This window comes from Crinia signifera, chromosome 6, assembly GCF_055691185.1.
Source record: "Crinia signifera chromosome 6, ASM5569118v1, whole genome shotgun sequence".
NCBI lineage: Eukaryota > Metazoa > Chordata > Amphibia > Anura > Myobatrachidae > Crinia > Crinia signifera.
In genome coordinates this window covers 29,040,410-29,059,087 of record NC_139222.1, presented here as the reverse complement: position 1 = coordinate 29,059,087, position 18,678 = coordinate 29,040,410, and the positions used below count along the sequence as shown (strand labels likewise).

General features: G+C 45.8%; 1 protein-coding gene across 1 annotated transcript in view; it reads left to right on the top strand.

Annotated features, from left to right (window-relative positions):
* The window catches only part of LOC146010224 (uncharacterized), a 230,321-nt gene extending 228,000 nt beyond the window's left edge, over nucleotides 1-2,321 (top strand). The window contains exon 7 of the mRNA XM_083151260.1: nucleotides 2-2,321. Coding sequence (XP_083007386.1) covers nucleotides 2-1,492 — 1,491 coding nt within the window. The 3' untranslated portion in view covers nucleotides 1,493-2,321. The remainder of the gene's footprint in view (nucleotide 1) is intronic.
* Nucleotides 2,322-18,678: the final 16,357 nt, after the last annotated feature.

The window sequence follows — 18,678 nt, the reverse complement described above, 5'->3', positions numbered from 1 at the left end:
GTCAGTTTTCGCTTTACATCAGAGACATCACACAGGGGAGAAACCATTTTCATGTTCTGAATGTGGGAAATCATTTTCTCGTAAATCACATCTAGTTACACATGAGAGGATACATACAGGTGAGAAACCATTTTCATGCTCTGAATGTGGGAAATGTTATAGGAATAAATCCAGTCTTGTTATACATGAGAGGGTACATACAGGTGTGAAACCATTTTCATGTTCTGAGTGTGGGAAATGTTATAGAAATAAATCCAGTCTTGTTCTACATGAGAGGGTACATACAGGTGAGAAACCATTTTCATGTTCTGAGTGTGGGAAATGTTTTCTAAATAAATCTAATCTTGTTCTACATGAGAGGGTACATACAGGTGTGAAACCATTTTCATGTTCTGAATGTGGGAAATGTTTTACTCATAAACCCAGTCTTGTTATACATGAGAGGGAACATACAGGTGTGAAACCATTTTCATGTTCTGAATGTGGGAAATGTTTTACTCATAAATCCAGTCTTGTTGCACACAAGATGGTACATACAGGGGAGAAACCATTTTCATGTTCTGAATGTGGGAAATCATTTTCTCGTAAATCACATCTTGTTATACATGAGAGGGAACATACAGGTGAGAAACCATTTTCATGTTCTGAGTGTGGGAAATGTTATAGCAATAAATCCAATCTTGTTATACATGAGAGGGTACATACAGGTGAGAAACCATTTTCATGTTCTGAATGTGGGAAATGTTTTACTCAGAAATTAGATGTTGTTACACATGAGAGGGTACATACAGGTGAGAAACCATTTTCATGTTCTGAGTGTGGGAAATGTTATAGGAATAAACCCAGTCTTGTTGCACATGAGAGGGTACATACAGGTGAGAAACCATTTTCATGTTCTGAATGTGGGAAATGTTTTACTCATAAATCCAGTCTTGTTGCACATGAGATGGGACATACAGGTGAGAAACCATTTTCATGTTCTGAGTGTGGGAAATGTTATAGCAATAAATCCAATCTTGTTATACATGAGAGGGTACATACAGGTGAGAAACCATTTTCATGTTCTGAATGTGGGAAATGTTATAGCAATAAATCCAGTCTTGTTATACATGAGAGGGTACATACAGGTGAGAAACCATTTTCATGTTCTGAGTGTGGGAAATGTTTTACACTTAAATCCAATCTTGTTACACATGAGAGGGTACATACAGGTGAGAAACCATTTTCATGTTCTGAATGTGGGAAATGTTATAGCAATAAATCCAGTCTTGTTACACATGAGAGGGTACATACAGGTGAGAAACCATTTTCATGTTCTGAGTGTGGGAAATGTTTTACACTTAAATCCAGTCTTGTTCTACATAAGAGGGTACATACAGGTGAGAAACCATTTTCATGTTCTGAATGTGGGAAATGTTTTAAAAATAAATCACATCTTGTTAGACATCAGAGAAGCCTTTTCCATGCTTACAGTGTGGGACATTATTTATAAATAAATGTATACTTTGTAAATACCAGAACAATAACATTTGGATGAGCAGATCTACATTAAATGTGAGCATTGATATGAGGATACCTCTGTTACATGCACAGGGATCATCTGAGAGTAGTCTCCCCAAAACAATGCAGGCTCGATTCACCCCCTAGAAACTGTGGGAGCTACATGAGGGTTCTTAAATGAAAGCCCAGCAGAAACTGTCCTGGCTGATGTTCCTCCACAACCAGCCCCCTCTCCAGAGCTGCCGGCTTATGCTGGATGCAGCTTGTGAGCGGGTCGTTAGGGGAATGTATGACCTGCTCACTATATGGCGGAGCCTATGACACGCTCAGGAACTGCATCTGATGTGATCGCGACCCGAACCCACTTCAATGGTAGGATCTCAGAAAAGACCTAACGATCCGCGGGGCTGCACATCGGATCGGGATCGCATCAGAACGGCAGTGAAATGGACAATTTACATAAAATCAGTTGAGATTGTATCTAAATTGGCTCATTTTGGGCCAAATCATCCTGATGTGTACCCCACATTACTGTAATCATACTGCAGGCTTCCAGGCACCAGCTCAGCAGGAAGCCAGGCTGCTCCTGGGACATTTACATCCTGGGATACAACCATCCGCCCAGTCACTGCCCAGATCTTATTTTTATTCAGTATTTCTTATTACAATATGCATATGATACAGAGATAAGATGTTACATCCCATCCTTTCCCCTACCTTATATCTGTGCAGTGTATATGTGCTTTATGTCTGACAAGCGATGCCATTATACCGATTATACTAAACTTACATTGTGCCTCATCTATCTCACCTTCTGTATACTGCCATTTATAATAAAGCTATTCCTGTGTTTGGTCCTGTGTAATAGTGTGGATTTGTATAATGTATATGTATTGTTGTGTATACTCCTGTATAAGCCTCATAGAATTCTGACAGCGTCCATCTCTCCCACGTTTGATGACACTTTCTTACATTATTACTTTTGGTGTATGTGTACTTCTCATTATCTACTGTATGGTTTACCAGATGGATCCTGTGGTATAAATCCGGTGCCTCATGCGCCTCCATTTCCCTGCTATTATTACTTTTGCCAGAGCAGCTAGGTTCTCCACCGGCGGTATAAACGGGCTCATTGCCCTTACCTGTGGGTTTATGCCCAAAATACATAGTTACATCCAGATATTGTACTGGTAGTCCCACCTTGACCATTATATTTTGGACTTTCTCCCAAAATCTCCTTCGCGTGATGCTGCCAAATCCTATGCATACATGTACCCTGCTGTATACTGCATTTTGGGCATAAATCATTTCTCTTTCAATGGTCCTGGTGACACAGCTTCACATTATGATGTAGGAGGGTCCGCAGGAGCCAGGCACCTATACCAAAGCTTTTAGAGTGGTAGGCTCCTCCCACTGCATCCCAGAATCCCCAGTTCTTTTTAGGTGCCCACCGGAGTGGGTGCTATACTGAAGAGGCTGCTGCGCAGATTAGAGATAGATAGGTGTTTTTTATTTTATTAATTTTACACTTATTAGGTATGACGCAGTGCTGAGGAACTTCCGGTTTCGTCGCACGGAGCAATGTGTTCCAATTAGAAACAGGAAATGCGTTCCACCCGGAGTTCTAACTTCTAGAGGACATTTCAACAGTTTTTAAGCAACGGGGGTTAGCGGTTTTACCTTATGGAATACACTGCATGATTTTTTAATGGTACTAAATATTAGTAGTAAATATACAGTATTTTTAAGATTTGACCTCTTGACCCGGAGGTTAATGAGTGAATATGTTTAAATAGAGGAAGTGACTCACTCTCCAGAGTACTGCCTGACAAAGGGAGATTTGGATCCCGATACGCGTTGCAGCAGCCTGGAGTGAGTCACCAGAGGGGGTCTATTACCGGTACTGGATTCGTTTGAAGCACCTGAAGCCTTTGGTTTTCCGGAGAACCGGAGGCTTTCCAGATTTGAAAAACCTTTCTACAGATTCTGGTAAACCTCCACCTTTAGCTTTAAATAAGGGACAACATCATTGTTCACTATCTAAGTGTGTGGTTTTATGTATGTTTTATTAGTGTGTATAAATAAATATATCTGTGCGATGTGATACAAAGAGATATCACCGGGTGAAAAAAAATAGCAGTCCATTAATTACATAGGAAAATCGCATCGCATGCAAAGAATGGTATGCGATGCGATTTTGCGATCTGGGCGCCGTGATAATACACAAGTACCGGACTTCCTATGTATCACTCACACAGGACAGTTACCTGGCTGGGACCACACTGGACAACAAGACATTACACACATGCAATAAACAGTACATTACCATGACAGACACATATCAGGCTCAGTGGTATATATCCTGATGGGTGCAATACTTATAGAAACGAGGGACTACATCTGATATCTAATGAAGTCACATTCTATTACTATATACACACAGTCCTGTGGATGGCACCATTGCTGTGAGAGGCACGGCTCCCATGAGATTGCAGGGGGTATACTGTATTGGGAAAATGCCGTTATCTCAGGTAAGAGAGTGTCTGGGTCTCTGGGCTATATTTAGGAATTTTGGGGTGTCTACCCACTGATGATCCCGGTGGGGGTGGTATGTATAGCCAACATCTATAAATATATGGAACTGTATAGTGGTACAGCAGAAAGCATCCAGCCTATAATAACCTCGACTGGCCACCAATCGTAGGAAGCTGCAAAATGACATAAGAAATACAAAAAAATTATATAGAAAAATATGAAAAAAAAAACTAAGCAAAAGCCAAATATACAACTGCAGATCCATACGGATCACGGATGTCGGCCTACTCTTTCTTTAAACGTGCAAGACGTCTTGCCTATATAGACATATCCACACGGGCACCGAATCCGGTAGCTACTACATGCGAGGATGTGTTTCATAGGGATTTTGTGTTCAGAATGAGGATGTAATATGTAGTTCCCCAGTGTTCCTTCTAGGAACTGGGCAGGGTGCTGCCACACAGGGGCAGTATAAGTGGGGAGGACCGGTTCCGCTGCTGTCACCATTGTGGGCGGTTCCGGGTCACCGCCGTCACTAAAGGGAGCGGGTGCGCCCGCCTCCGTCACTAAAGCAGAGGCTGTTTTAGCAGGGCGCTGCTAGAGGAGCAGGCCGTATTTTGCCCTTTAAATCGGGTAGGGTGCAGCGCCCTGCTATAACAGCCAAGCGGAAAACACTAGTTCCAGGTCTCCATGTAGCGGCAAGTGATACAGTTGGTGCATTTATATGCACCCGGTTTCCTGCCTAGAAAAGTGCCACAGATAGTATTCCTTGGTATGGCTACATTGTTCTGGACTAACCAGTCCTTGATATTGCGTCCACGTTGGTGGCAGTTCATCAAATGGGTGTTCTGAAGATATTGTAGGTTTGTATCAGTGGTAACGAGCGGCCAATGTTTTCTTGATGTGTCAGTAATAAGTGTAAGATAGTGTTCTTATCTGTGGCCTAATAAAAGACGTCTGTTTCCATCCATTTGTTCTGTACTCGACTGGTTTTAACACCCAGATAATTGATGGTAGTGTAGTGGCGATGGAACTGAAGTGGATAGTCTCATCCGAGTTAGGCCTTGAAATTTTGGAAATTACGCATCATTTTATTGGATGAAACGATTTTGAATTAATGAAGCCTGCGAGTGCCGCTTTTTCTACAACTTACTATCGATATCTCTGGAGGGTACCGGAGCATCTGTTACCCAGCTTGGGTGAGTGCCGCTCTGCCAACCTCAACCTATCATCTATATATGTCTAGTGTCTGTGTGTCTCTGAAACTTGCCATCTGCTGGCAGAGAGTGAAACTACACTAAACAATATAAACATCACAACATTACAAGTCAAATATTGGCCAATGAAAACCTTTAAAATATGGAGAGGGGGAGGGGGAATGGGGAAGAAAAATTCACGTTTCTGACTGAACTGATGAAATAGTTATTATAAGTCCATACGGTACCGTATTTTTGATGGAACAAATGGATTTCAAGGTGAAAAAGCTCCCTGGTGGAGTGAAACGCGTTGGTGGTTTATCCTGACTGACTGAACCCACAAGTCCTGAGACACAGCAGAGTGTTCCTATCTAAAATCCTCTGAAGATCTGCACCATTGTGGACACTAACCTGGGCCGCACCATCACCCAGAGGCAACCCTAATTTATTTTTGGCAAATATACAAAGGAGGAATTCGGATCCCCAACATAAAACTGCCAGCGGGGCTCTACTGCTTACGTCCCACTCACGCAAACACTATGGCCCTTATTCAGATCTGTCCGTTCGGCCAGCTTCTTACCGCGTACGGACGGAGTTGGCGATCCGTATGGAAGGCGGGGTTTCGCACGCACGGTCCTGGCCGCATAATCGGATCCGGCCGCACCGATCAGAATAAGGGCCCATGTGCACTGCAGGTGGGGCAGATGTAACATGTATAGAGAGAGTTACATTTGGGGGAGTTATTTTGTTTCTGTGCAGGGTAAATACTGGCTGCATTATTTTGACACTGCAATTTATATTTCAGTTTCAACACACCCCACCCAAATGTAACTCTGAGCACATGTTACATCTGCCCCCCCCCCCCTGCAGTGCACATGGTTTTGCCCATTTTGAGAACAAATTTGTACTGTGATCAGATCTGAATAAGGGCCTATGTGAGGATATCCAAGAATAAGAACACCAACTCTGCATATACAGATCTCCCCAAAAAAATCCATTTGTTCCATCAAAAACACGGTTCCGTATGGACTTATAATAACTATTTCATCAATTCAGTCAGAAGCGTGAAATTTTCTTCCCCATTCCCCCTCCCCCTTTCCTTATTTTAAAGATTTTCATTGGGCAATATTTGACTTGTGATGTTTCGATTGTTTATTTTTAATTTTTTTTTTTCTGGGTGACAAAGGTGAAACCACTATTTATTTGTCTTTAAAGGTTGAATAATCTATGTTACACTGTACAAACAGCTGGGTTGTTTTAAAAAAACTATTTTAGTGGTACTTGATACATCCAAGTATTAATTATGCAAATTATTGGATACTAGCGCAGTCTCCCCCACCCCTTTTTCTTTTTTTTTTGCATTAAAGTTTTTTTTATTTTTAATAGAAGGAATAACACAAATACAATGGTTACACATCGACAAAAGTGTATGAGACCTATAGGTACAAGTTCTGCTCAAGATCTTTGGGTAACATGTAGATCCAATACAAGTTAGAAATATAAGCAATATGGTATGAATGAGGCAGACATGTTTAGGCTAGGAATGCAACGAGTCCAGAGATAGACCTGAGCAGGATGCAATACTATTTTGTATGGGTAACCTAGAGAGAAAGGACAAGGTAGGGGAGGGTAAACAGGGTATGGAAGGAGGGGGGGGGGGGGGGGGGAGTTGCCCGGGGTTATGCTATCGAAGAGATGGATCTATTGTTTGGATATAGTTATGTCTTAGAATAGCTTGAGAAGGAAAGGGAGTCTTTAAAAGTGAGCCAAGGGGACCAAATCGTCTGAAATATCTTGTAGTTAGAGGGGCCAGTAAGGACCAAGTCATCCATGGACATATAAAACTCCAGGCGCTTGAACCATTCTGCTATGGTAGGTGGGACAGTAGATTTCCAATGGACCGGGATGACGGCTTTGGCCGCGCTATTTAGGTGCTTCAGTAGGGATTTTTTATATGATGCTATGGAGCAGTCTATTTTGTTTAGCAGCCAGAATGTGGGATCGGCGCTAACCTCTGAATCCATGATTTCTTTAGATATGGAAATCACTAGGTTCCAGAATGGTCGGAGAACCGAACATTCCCACCATATATGGAGTGGGGTGCCTGGGGCGTTACTGCACCTCCAGCAAGTAGCCGGCACTCCAGGATACATCTTTGCTAGTAATGAAGGGCATCTATACCATCTAGTTAAGATTTTATAGTGGGTCTCAATGACTGAATAACTCGTCGAACTCGCTAGTGTGACCTGGAAGATTTTTTCCCAGTCTTTGGAATCAAGTCGTATGTCTAAGTCTCTTTCCCACTCAGAGGTAAAACGAGGCAGTGAGGCAAAAGTATCTTCTATGAGAAGTTTGTATCCTATTGAGAGGAAGTGTCGAGGGGGAGTGACAGCCTGACATAGGGCCTCGAAGGAAGTAGGGGGTCTGAGGGCCGCCTCTCGAAAAGGTTGTTTAGAGAGGAGGTGTTTAATAGGGAGATATCTCCAAATTTCCGCTGGGGGTAGATTCCATAAGTCTCTGATTTCTGGGAAAGGTAGCAAGCCAGAGTGTGTAACCAGCCGACCAATACGTAGTCCCTCCGCGTGTGGCCAACGGTGGAAAATAAGTGGGCTCAGTCCTGGGGGGAAATCAGGGTTGCCTATGAGCTGGGTCAATGGGGAGAGCGGGGAGGAAATGCAAGGTCTCCTTCGGAGTGATCTCCAGGTAGACAAGGTTGGTCCAACCGTGGGGTGAGCCGTTCGGGGGAGGATCTTTAGCCAAGCGGCCAGCCCGAGACGTGCTGGTAGCGAATGATTTTCTAGTGCTACCCATTGTTTATCAGGTATTTGTCTAGTCCAGTCTAATACTCTTCCCAGGACCACGGCTTGAAAATACGAGGGGAGGTGGGGTAATTGTATGCCGCCTAAGTGTCTGCGGCGAAATAGTACGTCGTGTCTAAATCGAGGGTTGCTGGATTTCCATACAAATACTCTGATCAGACGTTGGATTCTCTGGAACCAGCTTCTAGGGATCTGAATCGGAATTGTTTGGAATAAGTATAGGATTCTAGGGAGGACATTCATTTTAATTATATTTGCCCTTCCCAACCATGAAAATGTACCTTTCTGCCATTCCCGCAGCTCACCTCTGAGTTTTGTAATGAGTGGTAAAACGTTATCTGAGTATAGCTTCGTTAAGTCTCGGTTTATCCAGACGCCTAGGTATTTAATTTTTGAGGGATGCCACGAGAAGGGGAAGGCACACTTCCAATTGTCTACCAAGGCAGGGGGGGCAGTTAAATTGAGAGCGGTGGATTTGGAGAAATTTATCTTGAAATGGGACAGGGCCCCGAAGGTGTGGAACTCAGAAATTAGATTAGGAATAGAGATGGCGGGATTGGTCAGTATGATCAACAAGTCATCCGCGAACAATGATAATTTGTATTCCCGGCCGTCGACGTTCAGGCCCGCGATATCTGAGTTTAGTCGGATTGCCCTAGCTAGAGCCTCCATACATAATACAAAAATGATGGGAGATAGAGGGCAGCCTTGGCGGGTGCCGTTTGATATTTTGACTGGTTCAGAGAGGGTGCCGTTGATTTTGATACGAGCCGAGGGGAAAGAATAGAGGGCCAGGATTCTGTTAACAGAAGTATTACCTAGTCCCATGTGTGTCAATACTCCCTCCATGAATAGCCAATTTATTCTATCAAACGCCTTCTCCGCATCAGTTGTAATCATTATGGATGGGGTGTGGGCCTCCGAGGCTAGATGGATTAGGTCTATCACTTTGGTGGTGTTGTCCCTCGCCTCGCGGCCCGGGACAAATCCCACCTGGTCGGAGTGAATTAATGACGGATGGAATGTTTTGAGTCTGTTTGCAATAAGTTTAGCGTAAAGTTTGATATCTATGTTCAGGAGAGAGATTGGTCTATAACTGGGGCATAGGGATGGGTCTTTGCCTTCTTTATGAATGACCGTGACGTGGGCTTCGAGGGACTGTGGAGAGAACCGTACGGAATCCGAGATCGAATTGAAGGCTGCGAGCATATGGGGCAGGAGGATCGTGTTAAACGTTTTGTAGTACATGGCAGTGAAACCATCTGGACCCGGGCTTTTACCTGAAGGGGTGGATTTCAGAGCGTCTTCTAATTCCTTTAACGAGAAAGGTCTGTCCAGCCAATCTCTGTCAGCTTCTGATATAGTGGGAAAATTAATGTCTTTTAGGTATTTAGCTATTTTCGTCTGCATGTCCCTGACCTCCGCTGGCGGAGCTGAGGGGGAGAGATTATAGAGTTTGGAGTAGTATGTTTGAAATGCTGATGCAATATCTGGGGTTAGTTTACATTCTTTCCCATTATGATCTTTTATTATGTCAATAAAGGAGACTGCCCTCTGGGTTCTTAATGCTCGTGCTAGGAGTTTACCAGGTTTATTACCCCACTGAAAGTAACGGTTCTTACAGAGCTTTAGGTCACGTTTGACTCTTTCATTCAAGAGAGAGTTTAGTTCAGCCCGGGCCGACATTAAAGACTTCCTGTCTGCATCCGACAAGGAAGCTTTATGTGCTAATTCCAATGACCGAATCTGCTGGAGCAAATGTAATTTGCGTTCTTCTTTCTGTTTCTTGATGTGCGAGCCTAGCTGCATTAGTTTTCTTCTCAGTACACATTTGTGTGCCTCCCAGATCGTGGTTTTGGAGATCTCAGGGGAGTCATTGAGCTCAAAGTAATCAGTAAGGGCTTGAGTGATCTGGGGTTTACAATATTCGTTAGAGAGAAGGCTTTCGTTCAAACGCCAGGAGCAGGGTCTAGCTAGGGCAATATCAGTATATAATGTTAGTGTAATTGGAGCATGGTCGGACCAGGTCATTGGTTCGATTGATGTCTGTTCTATTAGGTGGAGAAATCTATGTGGGAGCAGGAAGTAATCTATTCTGGAGTATGAGTTATGGGGAGTTGAAAAGAAAGTGTAGTCGCGATCAGCGGGATGTTGGAGTCGCCACGTATCGGTTAGCTGGTGTTCATGAAGAGTATGTTTGACCTTGCGATATTCTTTGTTGGGGTAGTTACGGGATGCTGTCGAAGAGTCCATGTCAGGCTGAATTAACCAATTAAGGTCCCCACCCACGACAAGAATCCCCTCTTTCAAGACCTCAATACGCTCAAGTACCTTCTGTAGGAAAGAGGGTTGGTTGCTATTGGGTGCATAGAGACTAACAAACGTATATTGCTGTCCATGCAATATGCCTTTCACTAGTAATGCTCTGCCCTCTTCGATTGAATGGGATTCTAGGGATTTGAAGGGTAGTCGGCGGGAGAATAGTATCGCAACACCTAATGTTTTGCTGTTCGTATTATTACTGAAGAATGTAAAAGGAAAGTTGCGGTTTTTCAAAGAGGGTGCCCTATCTGCGATGAAGTGGGTCTCCTGAATAAACGCTACGTCTGATTTGAGTGCGTATAGTTCGCGTAAGGCTCTGGACCTTTTTTCGGGGATGTTTAATCCCTTTGCATTAACAGAGACTACCCTAAGGGTAGTACGTTTTAGGTTAGTCATCAGGACCTAAAGATGAGACCGGGCTAGAGGAGAGAGGGAGGGGTGAGGAGGCACGGGGGTAATTGGTAGGATTCAGGAAACATAACAGTGAACAGGACATTTGCATGGAGTTTAGATAAGCATTGTGGGGAGTGACAAACCGCTCCTTACTGTTACTGGTGTGGTGAACACATCCAGTTGTAAGGATGAACATGTGCGGTGTAAGGGGCATCGGGGGGTTGGAGTCCACAACTGCTAAACTAGGAAAACAACATATGTATAACACATATCTAGAAACATATCGGGCCATCTATAGAGCATCTGAGGTATTTCAGAGCAGTAGTAACTTGAGGCCCCAAACTATAGTTATATGAAAACACACTATGAAACAGTAACAGAGTATGAAAGTAAACATTTGTGTGGGAAGGTACATTCAATATATAAGAGGAGGTTGTATGCATATTGAAGATTTACTCACAAAACCGGCACTAGTTGAAAGGGTGAAATACCCTTCTGAGGGACCAAGGCAGTTCTTTAAGGAAGTTATCTAGTGCACAGTCTTATGCCTGTGTAGATTACAGTCTTGACCCCGGTAGAGTCTATGAATTATGGAACACGGCATAATGTGCCTATGGAAATGGTTTCGTGTACACCGTGGGAAGTCAGAGGATTGAGGGATTCATGTGACTTTGCTGCTCGTCATATTTCGCTGTCGATTGGGATTTCTTCTGGGGTGTTCGGCAGCTTGCCAGTTGTCTTTATCGAGGCGTAGAGGTGTGGGCAGGCCTACAGGGTGTTCGGGCCAATCAGGGAGCTGGGGGGGTTCAAACCCCAGGGCGTTGCAGAAGGGCTGTAGGTCTGAAGGATCTCTAAGCATAAATGATTTACCCTTATGTGACACTTGCAGGCTGAAAGGAAAGCCCCATTTGTATTTCAATTCTAAGCGGCGTAATTCAGCAGTAAGAGGTCCGTCTTTGTTGCAGGGTGTTCCAGGATAGGTCCTGAAAAATTTGTATTTTTTGCCCATCAATTTCAATTAGATCTTGGGTGCGGGTTTTACGCAGGATGTCTTCTTTTTGGGTGAAGTAATGGAGGCGGCAAATAATATCTCTGGGTTGTTCAGTCGGAGAACTACGTGGCCGGAGGGCCCTGTGGGTTCTATCGAAGATGATTGTAGAATTAGGCTCATTCCCTATAATTTCATTGAAAATCCTAGTGAGGTAGTCCACCAGCCCATTCCCGGGGATGTCTTCTGAGACCCCTCTGATTCTAAGATTATTACGTCTCCCGCGATTATCCAGATCTTCCACTCTTTGTGAAAGGGCATTAATCATATCCATCTGGTAAGCCGCTGTATCTCGGAGGTCATTATAGGCCTGTGCCATGGTATCTTGCTGATCTTCACATTTGGACAGTCTGTCACCTAACTGAGAGATGTCGGTTCTAATTTCAGCTATCTCCGAGCGTATGGTATCTCGCAGACTGCGATCAAGTGAGTCAAAGTCTTGACGGGTAGGCATAGATCTTAAGAGGTGAAGGACTTGTGAGAGGTCTCCCCCTTCATGAACTTGAGTATGATGAGTAGGATGGGGAGGTAGGTGCGGTGGGGCGGGTTCCTGTGAAAGGAGGCCTTGGGGGTTGGAATCCTCGTTCTGAAGCATGGTTTCCGTAGGTTTGAGAAAATGCCTCATATCTGTTTTGGACGGTGTAGACGAAGGTGTAGCCATATCTTTGTCAGCGCTTGCCTTTTTGTTCCTACCCATGCTATGCTGTGAGTAGACGGAAGGCCTGGTGTGAGAGAAGAATTCCTCCTCGGCTAATTGGGCTCACGAGAAGCTTGAGTGTGTTATGCGTAATGAGGCAGTTGTTTTCTACATTCCCCCGGTAAGTGGGAGGCTAGGCGGCCATCTCTGTGGAGCTCCTTAATCACATGGGAGCAACGTGCGGGGGTATGGTGCGTATCAACTGTGTATGATCTGTAAGGCAGCGGGCTGGCAAGTTTTGCAGGAATAAGGCTTCAGTGGTTGTGGATAAGGTCTTGTGTTTAGTGTAGGCAGATTAAAGTCCAGCCAATTGAGGTGGGGTTTCAACTTGCATATGAGATGATAAGTGAGGGACAAGTGCTGGCCTTAGATAGCAGTGACCACTGTATGGTCCAAAGCAGGGTTGGAGTCTCTGCCCTACAGTATAATTTAGAACAGGGGAAGGTTCAGTGCAGGGAAATATAGGTGCACCTCTGTAGCTGCTGGTGGCCTGGGGGATATAGAGTGAGGAGGGTGGGCTGGACGCTGCTGTGTGATCCAGGTGTGCTAAGGTACAGGGTCTGGCAGCCACAAGGAGTTTTGGGGGGATCTTTGGTATGGAGAGCCTTGTAGGGGAGCTGCTTTGCGGTTATAGGTAGGCTACCACAGAGCCCAGGTAGCAAGATGGCGGCTGGACTTCCCTGCCTAGCGGGGGAGCGTCTGGGAATGTCACCCTCCCGACCTCTACAGGCACTCACCGTGTGTAGAGTGATCTCAGCGGGCCCTGCTGATGCTGAACGGGGGATCTGTGGGCAGAGCGCACCGCCAGTGTCCACCCGCGATGGCGCCGGCTCCTGGATTAATGGCGCTCGGGTCGCGTGGTGATTCGCCGGTCTCTCTGCTTCTGGAGCGGTATACAAGCGAGTATAGCCGCTTCTGTAGGTCCGCCGCTGTAGCTCTTAGCCGCGGGGGACGTCGGCCGGATTCAGCCGCTGGTGTCGTGCGGCTCCAAAATTGAGCCCCCGGCTCCGGCCTAGTGGACGGGCCGCAACCCGCAGGAGCGTAGTAAAACGCTCCCCGGAACTGCAACCTCGATCCACCGTGACCGAATCGTGTGGGGGGAAGGATGAGGTAGGGAGGGATGATAGATTTAGGAAGGGTGGAGGTAAACCCCTTTTTCTTTTCCATATTTTTGAAAGGAAAATTATATATGCAAAGCATCTGACTAAGCACTTTCTCCTGACTGACTGGAAAAGTGGGTAATTAGCAGTATTAGCAGTGATGTAGCTATCGAGGGTGCAGCTGCTATGGGGTCCAAGCTGTTTCTAGGGCCCGCAGCTCACCCTGTACCCAGTCCTGACTGCCCCAAAGATCAGCAGCATTCAGCGCTACCTGCTCCACCTTGCCACGGCCCCCTCACCTTGGCCCGGCCAACGCAAGCTGCAGCACATCCATTGAGGATGAAGCTGCGGTCCCTCAACCCTCCTGGCCAGCTTCCAGCAGTCCCGCGATTTGCGGTCATTTAGGGGTTGTGGCCTAATACCGTCAAGTGCCCACCCCCACTCTATTTCGGAAGCTGTCTAACTCCCCCCTCTCTCTTTTTGTAACGCTGTCTCCTCCCCCCTCTCTGACACTGTCTATTCCCCCTCTCTGATGCTGTCTCCTCCCCCTCTTTCTCTGACACTGTCTATTCCCCCTCTCTGATGCTGTCTCCTCCCCCTCTCTGATGCTGTCTCCTCCCCCTCTTTCTCTGATGCCCTCTTCTCTACCTTTTCTCTGACGCTGTCTCCTTCCTCTCTTTCTCTGATGTTGTCTCCATTCACCTCTCTCTGATGATGTCTCTGCCCCTCTCTCTCTCTGATGCCATCTCCTTCCCACTCTCTCTAATGCCATCTCCTCCCCTTCTGTCTGACACCATCTCCTCCCGGGTTTTTGGACCTGGATGTATCCCGTCAGTTGTTCCACCAGCATGATGCCGGGTAGGGGAAGCCGGTGAATTCGGGCCCTGAGCCAGCTCTCGGAGATGACATCATCTCCAAGCGCCGGGAAGCTGCTGGACCGCCCCCAGCCTCCGTCCATGAGGTGAATGGATGCCGCACACAGGCATACATTCACCTCTGCTCAGTGTTGCAAGTAAGGGGGTATGGCGTGGTACGGAGTACCTGTAAGAAATATGTTGCAGGTACACAGTACCACTTATTCCCTGACCCACTGTCAATTCTATTTTTATTGTAAGTCTAAATATAATGCATCCGCAGCCCGCCCACCCAGCGTTATGATTGGTGCTGTATGCAGCTACTGGCTACTGCTGATTTAGCCTGTCACACTGACAGGCATCAGCGGCGCCCACAGCATGAAGAGCAGGCTCCACAATTGTAAGCACAAGCTGCCCGGCTCTCCCCCAAGCACACCCACCCCCAGTCATTCCCTGTTTCTCATTCCCTGTCTCCCGATGCCATGCTACTATTGTCATTAATACCCCTTTTACACCGTCAGAAACCCAGGTTGGACACAGGTCAGTGTTGGTGTAAAAGGGGCCAACCCTGGTCCAGTAACACTGGTTTCCTACCCAGGTCCTGACCAGAGTTAAACACTGGTTGGACCTGGGTTGTGGGTTGTGTAAATGGTCCCAACCCAGGTTCCACAGGGGAGCTCACATGGTTGATGCTGTACTTTTATACCGCCATGTGTCCTTGAGCACTGAATAAAACTTTTTTTAAAAATATTTAACAAAATGAACAAACCAACAGTTTTCAATGATAACTTTTCATGTCTTTTAATTAATTTTTTTTTTAAATCAATGACGGAAGGTTGACTGGCAGTTTATCAGTCCTAAAATGGACATTTTTAATGTCATCCAAAGGGAAAAGCAGGACTGACCCAGGTTCAGTATAAACGGCGCAGACCTGGGACATAGTGCTGTGTAAATGGGGTATGAAGCTGGGTTCAACCCTGGAAACTCCTGTGTTCAAAGACCAGGTCCAACCAAGGATTTTGGTTTAAAAGGGGTATAAGTCACTCCTCTAGCTTTGTGTGACCATGCCCCCTCATGACACATGGCCACGCCCATTTTTGGTGGAAGCTATCAGTACCACCAAGAAAAAAATTCTACTTGCACCACTGCCTCTGCTGCTGTTTGCATAGTACCGCAGACAGCAGCGGAGGCTGTACGCAGTCCCTGCCCAACCTCCAGACTGACCTCAGGGCGCTGTGGTCCGAAAGCTGGGGCTCCCTGATTGAAGGAACGGGTCCCTGGGTCGGATGACCCGGGTCACCCATTTACACGGCCCCTGACTCCGGGGAAGCCCTGTGTCCGACCCTGAACATTTGCCGGGTCGGACACCGGGTAACAGGACCCGGGTTATTTTTTTTTTTGGGTGCTTTTACATCAAGCCCTGGGCCGGACTGTAGCGGCAATAACCCTTGCGGCTCCGGTGTAAAAGGGTATAAGTACACATATGGCACACACCCAGCAATCACTACTATGCTGTTACTAAAAGTATAATACCTGGGGTTACCTGGTGCCAGCTGCAGCACTCTCACTCCTGCCTGCCATGCACACCAGGAAGGGACGTTTCCCTGGTAACACAGCTCCTCCCACTCTGCCCACACAGGAAATACACTTTGGCTACAGCCGCGGGGGAGTCTGGGAGCTGAGTAAAAACCACAGGAAAATGGCCGCCGCTATATGTAGACACACATAACGCATCAGTGCCGGTAATTGCCTTGTGTGAATGCATTGAGAGAGTTACAGTTTGTGATGCGAGGTCACCGGTAGCTGATAGATTCCATGCTGTAAGTACTACTAGTAACGATCCATAACAATTGTCCCCTGTGCGAGTGAACGGCGGCCATATTTCCGAAGACCAGTCTCCACGTTCAGAGGCGGCAGCATCTCGGCTTCCTGCTGGGGCAGCGCTGCTGTGCTGATCTTACCTGAGGCCTCTCACTTCCAGCAGCCACGGTGATTAAGTTACGGGGGACCGATAGAAGGCATTGCTGTATCTGGTAGCAGGTTTGTATTGTGCTGCCCTGGTGTCCCATTATACTGGGGGAGCAGCCTGTAGCGTCCCATTATACAGGGAGAGCAGCCTGTAGCGTCCTGTTTACAGGGGAGTGACCTGTGGTGTCCTGTTAAAAAATGTTATACAGAGGGAGGAGCCTCTAGTGTGGTGTTATTATTATATAGTTCAGCAGCCTCTGTTTTTTTTATTACTATTAGGGAGCAGCTTTAGTTGTCCTGTTACAAAACTTAAATTCATTTTATATTATATTTTTCTGGGTTACGAGTCTCTGATATCTTCGTAGTAGTAGTATGATGATTATACAGGGCGATATTATAATTGCCCTATTACAATTATTTTCAGACAGTTATGTAGTACAATGAATGTTGTAGTGGTATACTATAGCGCTTATACTATACATGTACCCATTGTTCTCTGTATGATATATTTATATGCGGAAACATTAGAGGCTGCTCTTGTGCCTCTGTGTGGATTTCTGTTATGGTGGCCATACACTACTGGGATGTATCGCAGCAGTGTATGGCCCCTTCCCAACCTCTGAGCCTTCTGGTACCTGCATACGATGCATCACATGCGGTCCTTTCACATACAATGTATCGAATACGACCCCATTCCCCGCCACTGGGAGGGGGGCAGGGTCGGCGGGTAGGCAGCAGGTCCGACCTCCTGCTCAGGTCCGATACGAATCGGACCCAAGGGGGACGTCAAATACATCTGATTTCTCTGCAGTTCCATCGGGATCGGGTGAAATTAGCCTAAATCGGACTAGTGTATGGGCACCTTTACCTAATATGTTACATGTGTACTGTGTGGTGTTTATTGTAATTATATTTACACCTAGACAACCGAGCAGTGAGGAAACGGAGTGTTTACTAGACATCACGTGAGGATAAGACACGTCACTGATTCCCTGAGGATGGACAAGGACCAGAGTCACATGACTGAGAGAATTCTAAATATCACCCTGGAGATCATCTACCTGCTGACTGGGGAGGTGAGGGGATCTGGGAGTGTCACTGTGACATTACTTATATCTATAGTAATAATACAGGGACGTGACTGGGGAGGTGAGGGAATCTGGGAGCGTCACTGTGACATCACTTATACCTGCAGTAATAATACAGGGACATGACTGGGGAGGTGAGGGGATCTGGGAACGTCACTTTGACATCACTTATATCTATAGTAATAATACAGGGACGTTACTGGGGAGGTGAGGGGATCTGGGATCGTCACTGTGACATCACTTATACCTGGAGTAATAATACAGGGACGTGACTGGTGAGGTGAGGGGATCTGGGAGCGTCACTGTGACATCACTTATACCTACAGTAATAATACAGGGACATGTCTGGGAAGGTGAGGGGATCTGGAAGCGTCACTGTGACAGCACTTGTATCTATAGTAATAATACAGGGACATGACTGGGGAGGGGATCTGGGAGCGTCACTGTGACATCACTTATATCTATAGTAATAATACAGGGACATGACTGGGAAGGTGAGGGGATCTGGGAGTGTCACTGTGACATCACTTATATCTATAGTAATAATACAGGGACATGTCTGGGAAGGTGAGGGGATCTGGAAGCGTCACTGTGACATCACTTATACCTACAGTAATAATACAGGGACGTGACTGCGGAGGGGATCTGGGAGCATCACTGTGACATCACTTATATCTATAGTAATAATACAGGGACATGACTGGGAAGGTGGGGGGATCTGGGAACGTCACTGTGACGTCACACATATATATATATATATATATATATATATATATATATATATATATATATTAATAATAAAGGGAGGTGAGGGGATGTGGGAGTGTCACTATGACATCACTTATATCTATAGTAATAATACAGAGAGGTGACTGGGGAGGGGATCTGGAAGCGTCACTGTGACATCACTTATACCTACAGTAATAATACAGGGATGTGACTGGGGAGGTGAGGGGATCTGGGAGCGTCACTGTGACATCACTTGTATCTATAGTAATAATACAGGGACATGACTGGGGAGGGGATCTGGGAGCGTCACTGTGACATCACTTATATCTATAGTAATAATACAGGGACATGACTGGGAAGGTGAGGGGATCTGGGAGCGTCACTGTGACGTCATATATATATATATATATATATATATATATATATATA